We start from the raw sequence: 14,223 nt of genomic DNA on the forward strand, positions 1-14,223 counted from the left end.
CAGGCTCGGCCCCCGCGCCCCCCGCCCCGCCCCGAGCCCGGCACGGCCCGGGAGGCGGCACCGGAGCCGGAGAGTGGCGCTGAGGGGACGCGGGGGACGCTGGCATCCTGCCGATGTTCCCTGCCAGCAGCTCCCTGCTCTCCGCTCCTCACACCCGTCCCGCAGCCAGGCCCCAGCCGGGCTGCCCCGGCAGCCCAGCTCAGTTTTCCGTGAGTCCATGTGCACAGGGTGATGCTCGCGGAGCGGAGCGGGCTGGGTCCTGCCTGCCCCGTGCAGCAGCAAAGGCGTTTCCAGCTTTCGCTCGGACTTGCTGCCCTGGGCAAAACAAGGTGCCTGACAGCGAGCGGTTTGTGCCAAGGGCATCCCACGGGAGCCCGCTGCTACTCGGATTACAAAGGATAGCAAAGGCTGAGCAAAAACTCTCGAACAGGTTGGACGTGTAATTACAGACCCAGAGCCTGCTGCAGCCCAGGGCTGGCTCCTCACCAAGGGACAGAATTTTGTTTGAGAATACATCACTTAGTCTCCAGGAAACACAGCACAAGCACAGGCCCCTTCCTTTCCCCAGCCAGGAGCCACTTCAGACTTTCTGCATGGGGAGCACGTACAACCCTGAACCTCAAGGGTGAATATTTGGGATGGGCACAGACAAAAATTACCCGTGCTCAGGTCCCCCTCACAATGGGCAGGATCCCACCGGGATGGGGAGAGGACGATCCCAAGCAGCTCAAAACACAGCACACAAATATCTTTGCAGCACATCTCAGGTTTTAACAAGCTCTTACTTAACAAGCCTGATTTCCCCAGGGCTGTGGGTGACAAATCTGCTGTGCACAGGGCTCCCAGGCAGGTCAGCACTGCTCCCAGTCCCCGCCCTGCTCGCAGGAGTTCTGGATATTTTATCATGCCATAAGCAAAATGCTCTGCCCCGAGCTCTGAGGCCTTTCTGCACATGGTGCTTTGAGAACTCCCAACTCTCACTGCTCCTGCAGAGAAAAACCAGCAGAGCCAGAAATTGCCTAATGGCAGCAGCAGGATTTCCTGGGCTGGGGTGCGTTTTAGCAGGATGAGGAAAAGCCCCTGCGATGGGCCATCACCCCTGCAGCAGGCTGGCTTTGCCGGCAGATCTTTAGCACGGAAATATTGATCTCACCCCCATAAAGATTATTTGTAAAGGGTCTTTTGCAAATGCTTTTTATTGCAGGGAGAAGTGCCCGGGGGCATCCAGAGCTCTGGGAGAACAGGGCCCACCCACACAGCACCAAGTGGCACGGCAAAAGCAGGAATGGAGGCTCAGCTATTTTTGCAGAGAATGAAATTTGTTACAAACACGCCCTCACAGAGAAAGCCTCGCCTTTTCTCCCTCAAATCCCTGAAATCACAGCCTGCCTGTGGCTACCACGGTGTGAAGGCACCCTGTAAATTAACCCACCCTTAACTGCAGTGCTGCACAACCCCCTGGGTTGCTGCAGCACAGCACACACAGGCAGCAGAGCCGAGCAAAGATAAACCCACAGATCCAGATTTCAGCTGTTGGCAGAGCTGATCCAGCCACCACCAGGGGCTGGCAGAAAACATTTTTCTCCACAGTCATCCAGGAGCAGACACAGCAGAAGGTGTGGAAATGCCTGGGCAGGTAATCAGTGCAGGAATCGCTGACACCAACCCTGTGTGTGTGCGTTTCTGGGAGTCCTCCTCAAGCATTGTTAATAAAATGTTCAGCCACATGCTGCTGTGGCCCTTTCACAGACAATGGGACCAGGAAAAGCCAGAAACCTTCCCATGTGCAGCCCCAGCTGGCTGGAGTTGGAATGAACAGCAGTTTGGGGCAGGGAAAAGGCAAGAGAAGTCACTGCAATTCTTCTGTTTTATTAGCAAATGGACAGAATCTGGACAGCTAAAGGAAATCAGACCTTTCCAACAGCAACGCTGCAAATGTTGTCAATTTCTTACACTGCTCTCACACATCTGTCTTTCATACAGCCAGAACCTTTGGGTAAACAAAGAGCACAGAAACACACAAAAATTACAATATATACACGTTTTGCCCCCACCTCAATGGCCTTGGATTTTTGGACATTAGCAACGCTTTGTTCGTTTGACTTTACAAATAATACCAAAGCACCTCACGTTTTAAAATAAAAAAATACTACAATATTCACAATATAAACCTTAAATACTCTTTTTTTTTTTTAATTAAGGTACTGCTAGGAGCTATTGAGTGATCACAGCTCTTCCAACAGAAGCTCTGCTGCTTGAAGCACTGGGAAATTCAGGTTCACAAAGCAACATCCATTTCATTCTGCACTGCTCCTGCTCAGAGTTCAGATCTTGCCATGCTCATGACAGTGCCACTGGAGACTTGTCCAGGTGTGGAAATGACTAAAAGGTACATGACACTTCCTCTCCTCTGCTATTCCTGCCCTGTTCATGTATTCCTGTGTTTTATTGAACAGTCACTGGGTAAAGTGACTGCAGAGGAGCAGCTCGTGGGTCAGGGCCCTCCCTGCAGGAGTTACAGAAACAGGGCAGAAAAAGCAGCAAAAACCAAGGAGAAATTCACCCCACCCTTCCACAATCTCATCCAGGACAAAAAAAAACCATCATTAAGTGTGCTTGAAAGGCAAGAGAATCAAATTTTACCTGGGAAATCTGGATTCTGTGATGGAATCCAGGTTTGGTTATTTCATTTTCACTTCACCTTTCGAAGGAAGCAGAAACTGGGACAAACAACAGCTACAGGATTTATCTCTTTGGTAACATCTGTGAAAGTCTCTCAGCACTGCCTCCATTTCACAGGAATCATAAAACCTGACAGGATCCTGTAGAAGTTTTGCAGGTTTCACTGGGAGAAGAACTTGCCCCAAATTAAAGAGGGCCTCTGTGAGGGTGGGAAAGCCTGCAGAGGAGCTGGATCCCTCAGAGTCCTGCTGCAGCCACCCTGCAGTGCCTCAGTCAGAGCCCAGACACACAAGCTGATAAATCCTCTCTCAGTACAGACAGAAGGTCTGGAGTGCATTTTAGGGAATTTCCTTAAGGCAGAAGTGGGTGAACATTGGCTGAGGAGACAGGCAGAGTTGGCAAACCCAAGTTGGACTGAGTGGCTGTAACACTTTTTTTACAGTCCAGTGGCTCCATGGGTGAGTTTAAAGAGGATTTGGATCCCATCCTTCCTGGTCACACCCAGCTGCAGCCTCTCTGTGACAGAAAACTGTCTGTAGTGTAAAATGCCTGTGCTTCTGTTTGGCTCCTCACAACTAAAGTTTCACTTTCAAAGTTGGTTTCCAGCTTCCCCCCACTGTTCCTTCCAGCTGAGGACATGGGCTCCTTACTTTTGAGGAAGAACAGCCAGATTTGTAGTGTAACATTTCATGTTTTACCATTCTTCTCTAGAGAAACAGCGTACCCTGGTGACCTGCTCAGCACAATGGATAGGAAGTCCTGTTTATCTGTGAAACTTCCAAAAACATGGTAATAATACAAGACACTGAACAAGAGGTTTGCCCATGAGCTAAAACTGCCAGAAGTGCTGTTTCAGGGCTGAAATCTCCAGTACCTCCCTCAGAACCTACTGCACAGAGGCAGAAACCACACTCCAAAAAGGATCCATTACAGAGTCACACCACAGCTGCCACTAAAAAAGGTTGCATGGAGCAGGTTAGAAATGTGCAGATTCCTTAAATTTCTGGGATGCCAACCCACTAACTGCACACAGTCTCCCCAGGTGAAAGACTGGCAGTACTAAAGGCTGTGACAATTCTGAAGTCCACTACAAAAGGGTTTTTCAGCTGAAGCCTCCAAATGAATGGGAGAAGAATAATTTTTTTCCAAACCAGGGATGGCATCCACTCTAAGTAAAGCACTTTTGGAAGTGCATTTGGCAGGTTATGGAACCAATTCCAGAAAGTAAAAAAGAAGGAATGAACAAATCAGTAAGAAACAAGCTGAAAACCAACTATTCCTGGTTTTCTGGCTTAACTGTTCTTCTGTCATTTGACTGCTTGCTGCTCTGCAAAGGGTTAAATTCTGATCCTCCTCAGTGACTGCATCCTTTCAGCTGAGATAAATGAACTCCCAGGCAATAGGGCCAGTGGGAAATACATATGTGCTGTGACAACAACATGCCTCCAACCAGGAGGACAGCTCGAGGTCAGCTTTCACTTCCTCAGCCTTCTGCTTCTCTTGCTTTCTTGTCACTGCTGCTAAAATTGGTTCAAGGGCACTTGATACTTTGGAGCAAAGAAGATTTTTCTCCTTGCATCAAAACCGAAAAGGTTTCATATTTACTAGGATCATTGAAAGTAGAATCAGAATGTGGATTGGAAGTTGGTGTAATCTGAGGATCTTTACCAGAGACCTGAGAAAACAGAACAGTCCAGATTTCCTGCTTAAGGGCACAGCTCCATTTTGCCAGCAGCTGCAACAAAGAGCACATAGTTTATCATGCTTGAAAGCTGCACAAATACCCACCAGGGAAGAGAAATTACTCTCCTCTAAAACATACATTTGGGTTGGAGATTAAGAGATGTGAGGACAGTTTTCTGGCTCCACCACAAATCACTGCTCCCTGTTTTACCTTTGGGAACAAAGAGTCAAGCTGGAATTTTACCTGGAGAAGGAATATTACCATTAGTCTGACCTAACTGAATTCTTTTTAAACCCTCATCTCTATTCAACTCTAGTACAACAGAGATTCCATGAATTCCAAATTGTTTTCCTGAAGCAAGTAAGAAAAAGCTGCCTCTAAATGTTATTTCAAGTGATCATCTTCACCCCATCCGAAGGGTGTGGGGACAAGGGAAGACATCAAAACCAGGTGATAATAATACTCATCCCTCTGGACTTTTCCCAGTGCTTTGCACATGAAAAGCCTCACCACATCCCTGTGAGGTAGGTCAGTATTATTACAGTCCCTTAGTACAGCTGTGGAAAGTGAGGCAGAGAAGTTCCTTTCCTGGAGGCCACTGCAGGAGTCTCCCTCAGAGATGGAACAGGGAGACAAGAAGAGAATTTCCCTTTCTCTCCACATCTCCCCTCTTCCCCACACAAACCACCCGGAAATAAGCAGACAAGGAGCCTACAGTACCCCAAATTTCTAACAGCAGGACTGCAGGGCTCCAAGGAGGATCATCAAACACGCGAGTACCTCAGAACGAACGGCGACGCGCCCGAAGCCATCCCACGGCGCAACCCCAGCTCAATAAATAAGCAAACGCACGCAGCCGTGACTGTCCCCAGCCCAGCGAGGTCCCAGGTGGAGCAGCCGAAGCCGCGTCACTCCTGTGCCTCCACGGCCACGCCGACCAGCGCGTGCCTGATGGTGCGGCCGTGCAGCTTGTAGCCGTCCTGCGTGACCAGCGCCACCGTGCCCGGCTGCATGCCCTCGGCCGGCACGTGGCAGATGATCTCGTGGTCGTAGGGGTCGTACCTGCCACCCACGGGGTTCATCTTCTGCAGGCCGTGCTTGGCAAAGACGCTCTGAAGCTTGGCCTCGATGAGGGAGAGGCCCTCGTAGATCTTCTTCAGGGTGGGGTTGGGATCGCTGGGCTCCTCCGCGTGGCCCGCCGCGCTCTCGGCTGTCTTCTCCAGGATGTCTGCCACCTCCACCAGGTCCCTGCAGAAACTCTGGATGCCTGCAGGAAGGACATGAAGGACAGCTTCCAGGACCAAGGACAGACAAAGTCACAGTGGTTTGAAGGCGCCTTTAAAGCCGCTCATTGATTTGGAGTTAATTTAGCAAGACCAGGAGGTGGCTTCCGATTGCTGGAACCAAAGCTTCAGCATTAAAAGTAATCTAAAGACTCCCCAAACCAAGGTATATGCAGGAAATGCACATCCATACCATGACCATGTATATATTTGGTATTCCTGACAAAGCAGAGCATTAATGTCTCACTCTAAACAGTTTTTTGCAACTCAGATTTGTCATTTGTCATCACTCTGCTCCACACCCCCTGCTCCAGTCCCACTGACATAATTTTGTCACACAAATGCCCATTCCACAGGGAACAAACACAATGGTGGGAAGCAAAAACAGTGCATGGCTATTCAGAAGTACAAAATCCCCAATTTATTCATAGCTTAAAACCATTGTGGAAGGACTGGACCAAAATGGTTCTTCAGTTGGTCACGAAAAACCAGGCAGGTTTTGTCATTCACAAATAATGACAAAAGGGTTAGACTGGCTGCATTTCTAGCAGTGGTTTCTTGCACAGCTCAGAAATTCCAGGAAAAGCTGCCTCCCTCAGTTACATAAATGTCATAACTCTCTGACTGGAATGACACATTAGGGAAACAGAGAAAATGAGGCAATAGTCAGGTGCTGTCTGCAGCTGTACATGTGAACAAAGGGAGAGGAAGGAGATGCAGCAAAGCAGCAGACAGAAGCCCAGCAATTACCACTCATTTCATGGAATCAGAGTCATTCAGGCTGCTCAAGACCTTGAAGATCATCAAGTCAGCACTGCCAAGGCCACCACTAAACCGTGTCACAGTCTTTCCAACACCTCCAGGGATGGTGTCCCCACCTCCTCCCTGGGCAGCCAGTGCTTGGCAACACTCTCAGTGAAGAAATGTCTCCTAAAATCTAATCTAAACCTCCCCTGGCACAACCTGAGCCTGCTTCCTTTTGTCTTACCTCTCATCAATTGGGAAAAGAGACTAACCCCACCTTCCTATGATCTCCTGTCAGATTTTCCTCTTATCTACAGATCTCCAAGTCTCACTCTGTGAGCAATTTCTAATAAAGAACTTATTTTTTCTTCATGCTACATATCAAATCCCAAAAGCTCAAAAAACCCTCTCAAAATCAATCATCCTGTTGTTGATTATCACCAAACTCAGCAGCCATTTTACAGCACCATGTGTGGAAGGTAAGAAAATATAGCAGCTCTAATTTCAAGGCTGCTAGAATTAGCTAACAATAAACCTCTTGAGATCCATGCATTATGGAGAAAAACAGTTTTTCATTCTCAGAGATGGTTCTGGCACAGTGCAATGCCTGAACAGCACTTTCTTCCCCCTTCACCTGCTTCTGCTGCCAAAGCTACAAATCCAGCTCGTTTCATTGATGCTAAAATATTTCTTTTAGAGGTTTTAAACATCTAATCTAGAGATTGACAACTACTGCCCCAGGCTGCATCTACCTCCAATGAAGTGAAGCAGAGGAGGCTGTTAATATAGTAAAGGAGATCACAACCTGATGACACAGCTGAGTATAAAATACACCCTGCCAGAGCCAATCCTCAGCACACAGCAGAGCCTGCATTTTTAACCAAGTCAGCAGAACTAAACTCAGCTGCACTGGGACTATTTAAAAAAAAAAAAGTCGCAATTCTGTGATTCTGTGGGTAAACCTGATAGGACAGGACACAGCTGGACAGAAGAGAAAAAAACAGTGATTAAGCCCAAATATCAAGAGTCCAGGCCAAACATCACAGCAAGCTTTGAAATAAACGAGGGAGGGCAGGACAGGGGGACAGAAAAGCTGCTGATCAGCATTTTCTGCTTGGGCAGGCAGGCCAGTGCAGTAAACACAGCCCTTCTGCTTACCAAAGAGTTTGGCATCTTCCACAAACTTCTGCGTTCTCCTCCGGACGTTCTCGGAATCTGCCAAAGCTCTCCGGTATCGCTCCTGTAACCACAGAGGGGACACATCAAACCTGCAGGAAAAACCTCTCCTGACACTGCAAACCCCTCAGAAATGCTTTATAAAGAGAAGCTGGTGCTGGGCTTTGCATTTTCATACAAAGTCCTTCTACTGATTAACCAAAAACTGCAACGCTTTCACAAGACCCAAGGAAGACCAAAAATATTCTGGGCACTGAATGGCTGAATTCAGCTGAACAGCCACTGCCAGGCTGCTGCTGAGATCCTCCTCTCTGTGACAGCTGATTTCTCACTCAGAGCAGAATTCTCAGGGTGATTATCTCCAGAACAGCACAGTGCTGTGGTATTTAATCCTCCCTCAGTCACGTGTGTTTCTTCAATATAGAACCTGATTTCCATCACACACGGGCACTTAAAAGGGCTTCCCTTCTTGGATAATCTGGATCCAGTGTGACACAAAGCTGTTAAGGAGTGTCCAAAGGAGGGGCATGAGGATGGGGAAGGGTCTGGAGAGGCCATGGAGGAGCAGCTGAGGGCACTGGGATTGTGCAGCTGGAGGAGGCTGAGGGGAGACTCCTCGGGCTCTGCAGCTCCTCCCGAGGGACAGCTCGGATCTCTGGGACAGGGACAGGACACAGGAAGGGCTGGAGCTGGGCCAGGCTGGGTCAGGGTGGATTTTGGGAAAGGTTCTTCCCCCAGAGGGTGCTGGGCACTGCCCAGGCTCCCCAGGGATGGGCACAGCCTGAGGCTGCCAGAGCTCCAGGAGGGTTTGGACAGCGCTCCAGGGATGCCAGGGTGGGATTTTGGGGGATCTGTGCAGGTCAGGAGCTGGGCTGGATGATCCTGTGGGAACTCAGGATATTCCATGATTCTATGCCAACATATGACACTAATCAGCACGAAGCTACTGCCACAAGGCTGTGAAAGAAGTGTCCAGCTCCAACACACAGCTTTTCCTGCCAGGAGCACACCATCAGTGCCCTGCTGCTGGCACTGCTGACAGATGGTGTTTTGGGGAAGGCAGGGTGGAATTTCACCCTCTCACACTCAGGGCACAGCTGCTCTGGAGCTCTGTGTGTGTGTGTCACAGCACTGAGGGAAAAATCCAGGGCTGAAAACCAGACCAAGCCAAGGGGACTGAAGCAAAGGCATCCAGCACACTCACAGTTAAATCCCGGACTTGCTCTTCCAATTTGATGGCTTTGTGCTCCAAGGCACAGTCAGAGAGGGGGTGCTTGGGCTCCTCACTGGGGTCCTCTGGGCCACACTCATCTCCTGTACTTCTCTGCTGAGCTGCAGTGCTGAAAGCACAGGGGCACCCCCTGAAATACAAACTAGGGACAAAGAAACAAAGTTGAGTAACTTCAGGGTCAATGAGAATTCAAGATTAGTGTCAGTATTAAAAGCAGGCTCTCTTAAGAGAGGTACACAGGATTCTACACATAATTTTAGTTCTTTTCAGAAAACACAATCGGCAAAGAAACACAAAGAGGTGTTTTTAAATTCTTTTATTTTAGAGTAGCATGGCACTCAGAGGCTTTACTCCACTTCTTTGGCATACCTTGGAAAGAGTCAAATTTTCACAGAAACACAGAATAAATGAGTTGGAAAACACCTTCAAGACCATCAAGTCCAACCTGTACCCAATCCCCACCTTGTCACCAGCCCAGAGCCCTGAGTGCCACATCCAGTCATTCCTTGGACACTTCCAGCACCTCCCTGTCTCTTCCAACATAAATAATTCTGTGATTTCCTGACTGTGTTTCATTCTCCCTCCTACTGTACTTGCTTTTACAAAACAACCTGGACAGGGCTCATTCCTGCCAGCGTGAGCCTCAGCTCCACCTCCCTCTCACACCTCACACCAGGAAGAATCTGCAGAACAAAAGAGAATTTACTTCCAAACCAGCTCCATCCAGGAAACATTTCAGTACACACCTAACAAGGAAGGGTGTATTCTCCTTTTTTGGGAGTACCTGGGCTCTTCCTCTGAGCAAAGCTTTCAACATCCCCATCATGCAATGTTTTATATCCCCTCTGTGTAATATTTTCCATACATTAAGTGCACATCTACCCCGTGACAGGCAGCACAGCCCAGAAATCTCCGTGCTGGCACCAACTCCCCTCCCTGTGCTTTTACAGAACAATTCCACTCTGCACAAAGATGCTAATTTAGACCCCAGAATCGATTCAGCTGAGTTCACATTACCAGGCCTGCACCATGAAGCATTCTTCCTCTTTAGCAAGGCTGCACTGCTCAGGTTCAATGTCACACAAGTGCACAGAATTTGTCCTGGGGTCTATCATGAAGCCTCACTGCTGTTCAGCTGTTTTGCCCCCTTTATTCCAGTACTGGAGCTGAGCAGAATTCAATCTCAAGGAGTTAAAATAACCCTATAAAACAAGAGGACTTTCCTCTCAGTGTCCCTGAACAGGTCTGCTGACAGATCAGATCAGTGCAAGTGCCAGTACCAAAGAGAAGCCAAATATGTGAGATGTGGGGCAGGGAGGAGGTGTCCCTGAGGGTTTAGACTGGCTCAACCCTCAAAGCCCACCTCGAGAGATCTGTATCTGCCCAAAGACCACCAGGCATCTCCTCCCACCCGTGTTTAACAGCCCAGATGTTTCCTCATTTAAATCCTTAATGGCAGGGTGCTAAATGTCCCACGGCACTAATGACAAACTTCCTCTCCCCACCCGAGGACATTTGCATGTACAGTTTTTATTAAGTGGGTGCTTAAAACATCATCTGTATGTCAAACCACTCCTTTTCAACAAATTATGTGCCAAATACAAACCTCAAAGTGCCTTCTCTACTTACACTTGCTCTAAAGGAGGATTTTCCTCAGACTAATCTTTAAAGAACTGTCTGGTTTCCAGGAATGCCAATACAGGAAAAAAAACCCCACATTTCATCCTTGGCTGCTGTTTGGGACACAAGACCCCATCCTGAATAATTTTTAAGATTCCTGTCACGCTCATTTTATTGACTGATTAACAGCACTTTATCAAAGTTAGAGAAAGTAGATTAAACTAGAGGGCAGGACAGAGCAGAACCTCTTCACCAAGCCTTTAAAAATCAATCTGAGGCTTTCTTTGCACATAAAAACGTCCATGGGAAGCACCAGCTACAAGCTTTATCCTTTATCATCTCACATTTCATTTCAAAGAGCTGCAGGGATGGAAATCAACCATGCTACAGACGAACCAAAGAACCTGAAACGCGGCTGAGAAATCGCGCTGGGCCCCTCAGAGGTGAAACTCCTGTGTTTTAAAAATAGGCTGTGCAGCTCAGTTAACTCCTCTGCCCCCAAGATGCCAAAGCTGGAGAGGTTTTTCTCTCTGTCGGTGGTTACTGGCAGGGATGGGTGTGTTCTGCGTGGGAGAGGGGCATGGAGGAGCCGGTCCCAGCTGCCTACGTGGAGCAGGGAGCTGCCTGCATGGACTCCTCTCTGCAGCCTCTGAACCCAAATCCCAAATCCCAGAGCGCTCCCCCGTGCAGGGACATGCCCTGGCAGCCACATGCTGCCAGGAAAAGTTATGGCCAAGAAATCCCAGCCTGACTCCAAAGGGAATTCTTCAGGTCTGTTACGCGGGGTTGAATTTACTCAATTTACTCCTTGCTGCAGGATGAAAGGAATTCTCCCCAACAAGTGGCAGGAGCTATTTACAGACTGTCCACTGACTGGGCTCCATCTTCTAGAGGCTGGTTTGATCACAGCTATCCTAAAAATAGGCATGGATCCCACGGGAGGAAGCTGACACATCCTGAAGCGACAGACACGTGTGTGCAGGGGGTTACACAAGTTGGTGTTACAGAAAGATTTACAAAGCGATGTCACAGAAAGCCAAAGAGATAGAAAGAGCAGAGAAGTTGACTGCAGCCATATGGCTTAAGCCAATTGCCCTTCAAGATTAATATTTCAGGGATGAGAGAGGGTTTCTGGTCAGAGCTATGGTATCGTCACCTCTTTCTGGAGCACCCGAGCATTCCGGAGTGACAATCAGCTCTCTCCAACGCAAGGAGAGCGAGCACTCCTGGAACACTCCCTCCTCCTCCCAAATCAGCATGACAAAGCTCTCGAGTGCTGGAGAACATCTGCACTGGTTTTCAGCTCTGCTGAGCCTGCTTTGGAAGGAAATCTAATTACTGGCCATTCCTTCGCGCTGTTTCAGCAGAGAGTGACTGCAGAGATAACGCAGGGACTGTCCCGCTCGGGGGTGGCCTCACCTCCAGAACTGGGGCAGGTTTGGGTGCCAGGATGTGAGAAACACCTAAAGCTCTTAGAGTGTCCAGAGGAGGGACACGCAGGTGGTGAAAGATTCATCGCACATTTTTCAGTGGGGCGAAGCAGTTTTCACCCACATAAGGGGGAGAATTTCCTGACATGCATCTGCATTTAGTCCCAAACACAGCTGCCTTTATTATGTGCTGCAGATTTATTATATTTTAATAGTCTTTTAGTGGTGCTTCTCTTCTAGAAAAAAACAAACAAACAAACAAAACAAAACAGGCATTTTGGCTTTTTTCTTTTCACCTGCCCACACTTCGCTCAAATAACCAAAGCACCTTTATGGATTTCTCTTTTCTAAGCCATATTCCATTATGTAAAAAAAAAAAAAAAAAGCGTGAGTGCACACTGTCTAAATATTGACACAATTAAATGGATTCTCTTCCCGCGACCACCCAAAATACACTGATAGCACATGTGCCGCCTGACCACCAGAAACAAAGGAGGAGCACACTGAACGTGAATAATTAATGAATAAATTAATGAATAAATGTGATAGCACATGTGCCGCCTCACCACCAGAAACAAAACCGGAGGAGCACACTGAACGTGAATAATTAATGAATAAATTAATGAATAAATGGTTCAACCGGGCGAGACACAGAACCCACCCACAGTGGCAGGAAACCACCTCCCAACGTGACTTACCGAGCGCGGAAACGCTTTGCCTTAAAAACGAACAATAATTAAATTAAAAAAAAAATCACTTTTCTGGGAAAGCAGCTCGGTTATGGGGGGTTATTTCTGCTGCAGGGCGTTTTGCGGAGCGCAGAACGGCAGCGCGGGGTTTCGGGGCTGAGATGGGGACGATGGAGACCGGCGGGGTCTGGCTGTGGGTCCGGGTCGGGGTCCAGATCCGGGCCAGGGTCGTGGTTGGGGTTCGGGTCGGGGTCCAGATCCGGGCCAGGGTCGTGGTTGGGGTTCGGGTCGGGGTCCAGATCCGAGCCAGGGTCGTGGTTGGGGTCCGGGTCCGGGTGTGGATGACGATGGAGACCGGCGGGGTCTGGCTGTGGGTCCGGGTCGGGGTCCAGATCCGGGCCAGGGTCGTGGTTGGGGTCCGGGTCCGGGTGTGGATCCGCTCCCGTTCCCGCCTCCGGCGCGGCGCCCGCCCGGGCCCGGCCCCGCGGCGCTGCCACGTCTGTCCCCGACACCCCGCGGGTCCGGGCCACCCCTGTCCCCCCGGCCCGGCCCGGCCCGGCCCGGCCCGCCCCACGTACCTGCCTGTGCCGGCCTTGCCGGCCGCGGGCAGCAGGGCCCCGAGGCGGCGCAGGGAGCGGGCGGCCATGGCCCCGCACGGAGCGGCGGAGCAGGAGGCGGCGGTGCGCCCGCGTCACCGCGGAACTACAGCTCCCACACGGCCCTGCGAGCGGCGGGCGGGCCGGCGTGAGGGGCCGGGGGCGTGAGGGCAAGGCGGGGATGGGGCGGTGGAGGGCGGGCGGAGGGTGCTCCGCCTGCCGCCGCACACTCGGCTCTGGTGCCCCGGCACTCGGCTCCGGGCACAAGGGGCCGGGACCCGGGGTTTGGCTCCGGACACGGCTGCTGTCCCCCGAGACTCGGATCTGGCACCGGGCTCCGGGACTGGGACCCGGACAGAGCTCCGGTGTGCCAGGGATCAGACCTGGGCACGCAGTACCGGTTCCCCGGAGCTCAGCCCCGGTCACCGCTCCATCCCCCGGGACTCGGACCCGGCCCCGGCCCAATCTCCTGCTCCCGGCCGAGTTCGGCCCTGGACACCGGGTACACAGCTCCCGTCCCTGGGCTCGGCCATGGGCACACGGCTCTGTCCCCACGGGGCTCAGACCCGGACACAGCTCTGCTCACCCCGAGCCACACAGCTCCCACCGCTGGCTGGGCGGGTTGAAGGTGGTAATAGGACAGGTTTCACCTCTAGTTCAGGAAAGGACCGGAAGAGACTGCGAGTGTTCCTTACCCGTGGTGAATAAACATTAACCAAAGCCCAAAGCCTTGGCCAAAGTTGCCAACAACTGCGTGAAGGATGAGGGGGAATGGCTTCAAACTGCCAAGCAGAGAGTTAGACGGGATATTGGGAAGGAATTCTTCCCTGTGAGGATGCTGAGGCCATGGCACAGGGTGCCCACAAGAGGCTGTGGCTGTCCCATCCCTGAAGTGTCCAAGGCCAGGGTGGATGGAACCTAGAGGAACCTGGGATGGTGGAAGGTATCCCTGGCCCTTGGAACGAGATGAGCTTTAAGGTCCCTTCCAACCCAAACCAGTCTGGGATTCTCTGATGTGCTTTCAGGGAGCTGCTTGTCCCAACAGCTACTGCCACAGGTGTGCCGAGCCCAGCCCAGCCCCTTTCCCT

The 14,223-nt window shown here is 50.6% G+C and overlaps 2 protein-coding genes across 2 annotated transcripts in view; both read right to left on the minus strand.

The window, feature by feature from the left end:
* Nucleotides 1-5,489, minus strand: part of PCYOX1L (prenylcysteine oxidase 1 like) — an 8,829-nt gene extending 3,340 nt beyond the window's left edge. Inside the window, exon 1 of the mRNA XM_041397628.1 lies at nt 5,429-5,489. The gene's annotated coding sequence lies outside the window, so the exon portion shown is untranslated. The remainder of the gene's footprint in view (nt 1-5,428) is intronic.
* Nucleotides 2,196-13,675, minus strand: GRPEL2 (GrpE like 2, mitochondrial). Its single transcript, XM_041397631.1, has 4 exons — nt 13,118-13,675; nt 8,774-8,942; nt 7,552-7,633; nt 2,196-5,633 (listed from the first exon to the last, which is right to left on the minus strand). The coding sequence occupies exons 1-4, from the start codon at nt 13,183-13,185 to the stop codon at nt 5,275-5,277; spliced, it is 678 nt and encodes a 225-aa protein (XP_041253565.1). The 5' UTR covers nt 13,186-13,675; the 3' UTR covers nt 2,196-5,274.
* Between the last annotated feature and the right edge of the window lie 548 nt (nt 13,676-14,223).

The sequence above is a fragment of the Onychostruthus taczanowskii genome, unplaced genomic scaffold (assembly GCF_017590055.1).
Source record: "Onychostruthus taczanowskii isolate IOZ18803 unplaced genomic scaffold, ASM1759005v1 scaffold14, whole genome shotgun sequence".
Classification (NCBI taxonomy): Eukaryota; Metazoa; Chordata; class Aves; order Passeriformes; family Passeridae; genus Onychostruthus; species Onychostruthus taczanowskii.

Bases quoted from the DNA above. Each gene is read 5' to 3' on its own strand.
- GRPEL2 (XM_041397631.1), bottom strand. From the start codon at position 13,185: ATGGCCGCCCGCTCCCTGCGCCGCCTCGGGGCCCTGCTGCCCGCGGCC. The intron at 7,634-8,773 runs GTGAGTGTGCTG...CTGTGGTTACAG, and splicing joins AGCAAGTCCGGGATTTAACT to GAGCGATACCGGAGAGCTTT. The intron at 5,634-7,551 runs GTAAGCAGAAGG...TCCTTCCTGCAG, and splicing joins GGAAGATGCCAAACTCTTTG to GCATCCAGAGTTTCTGCAGG.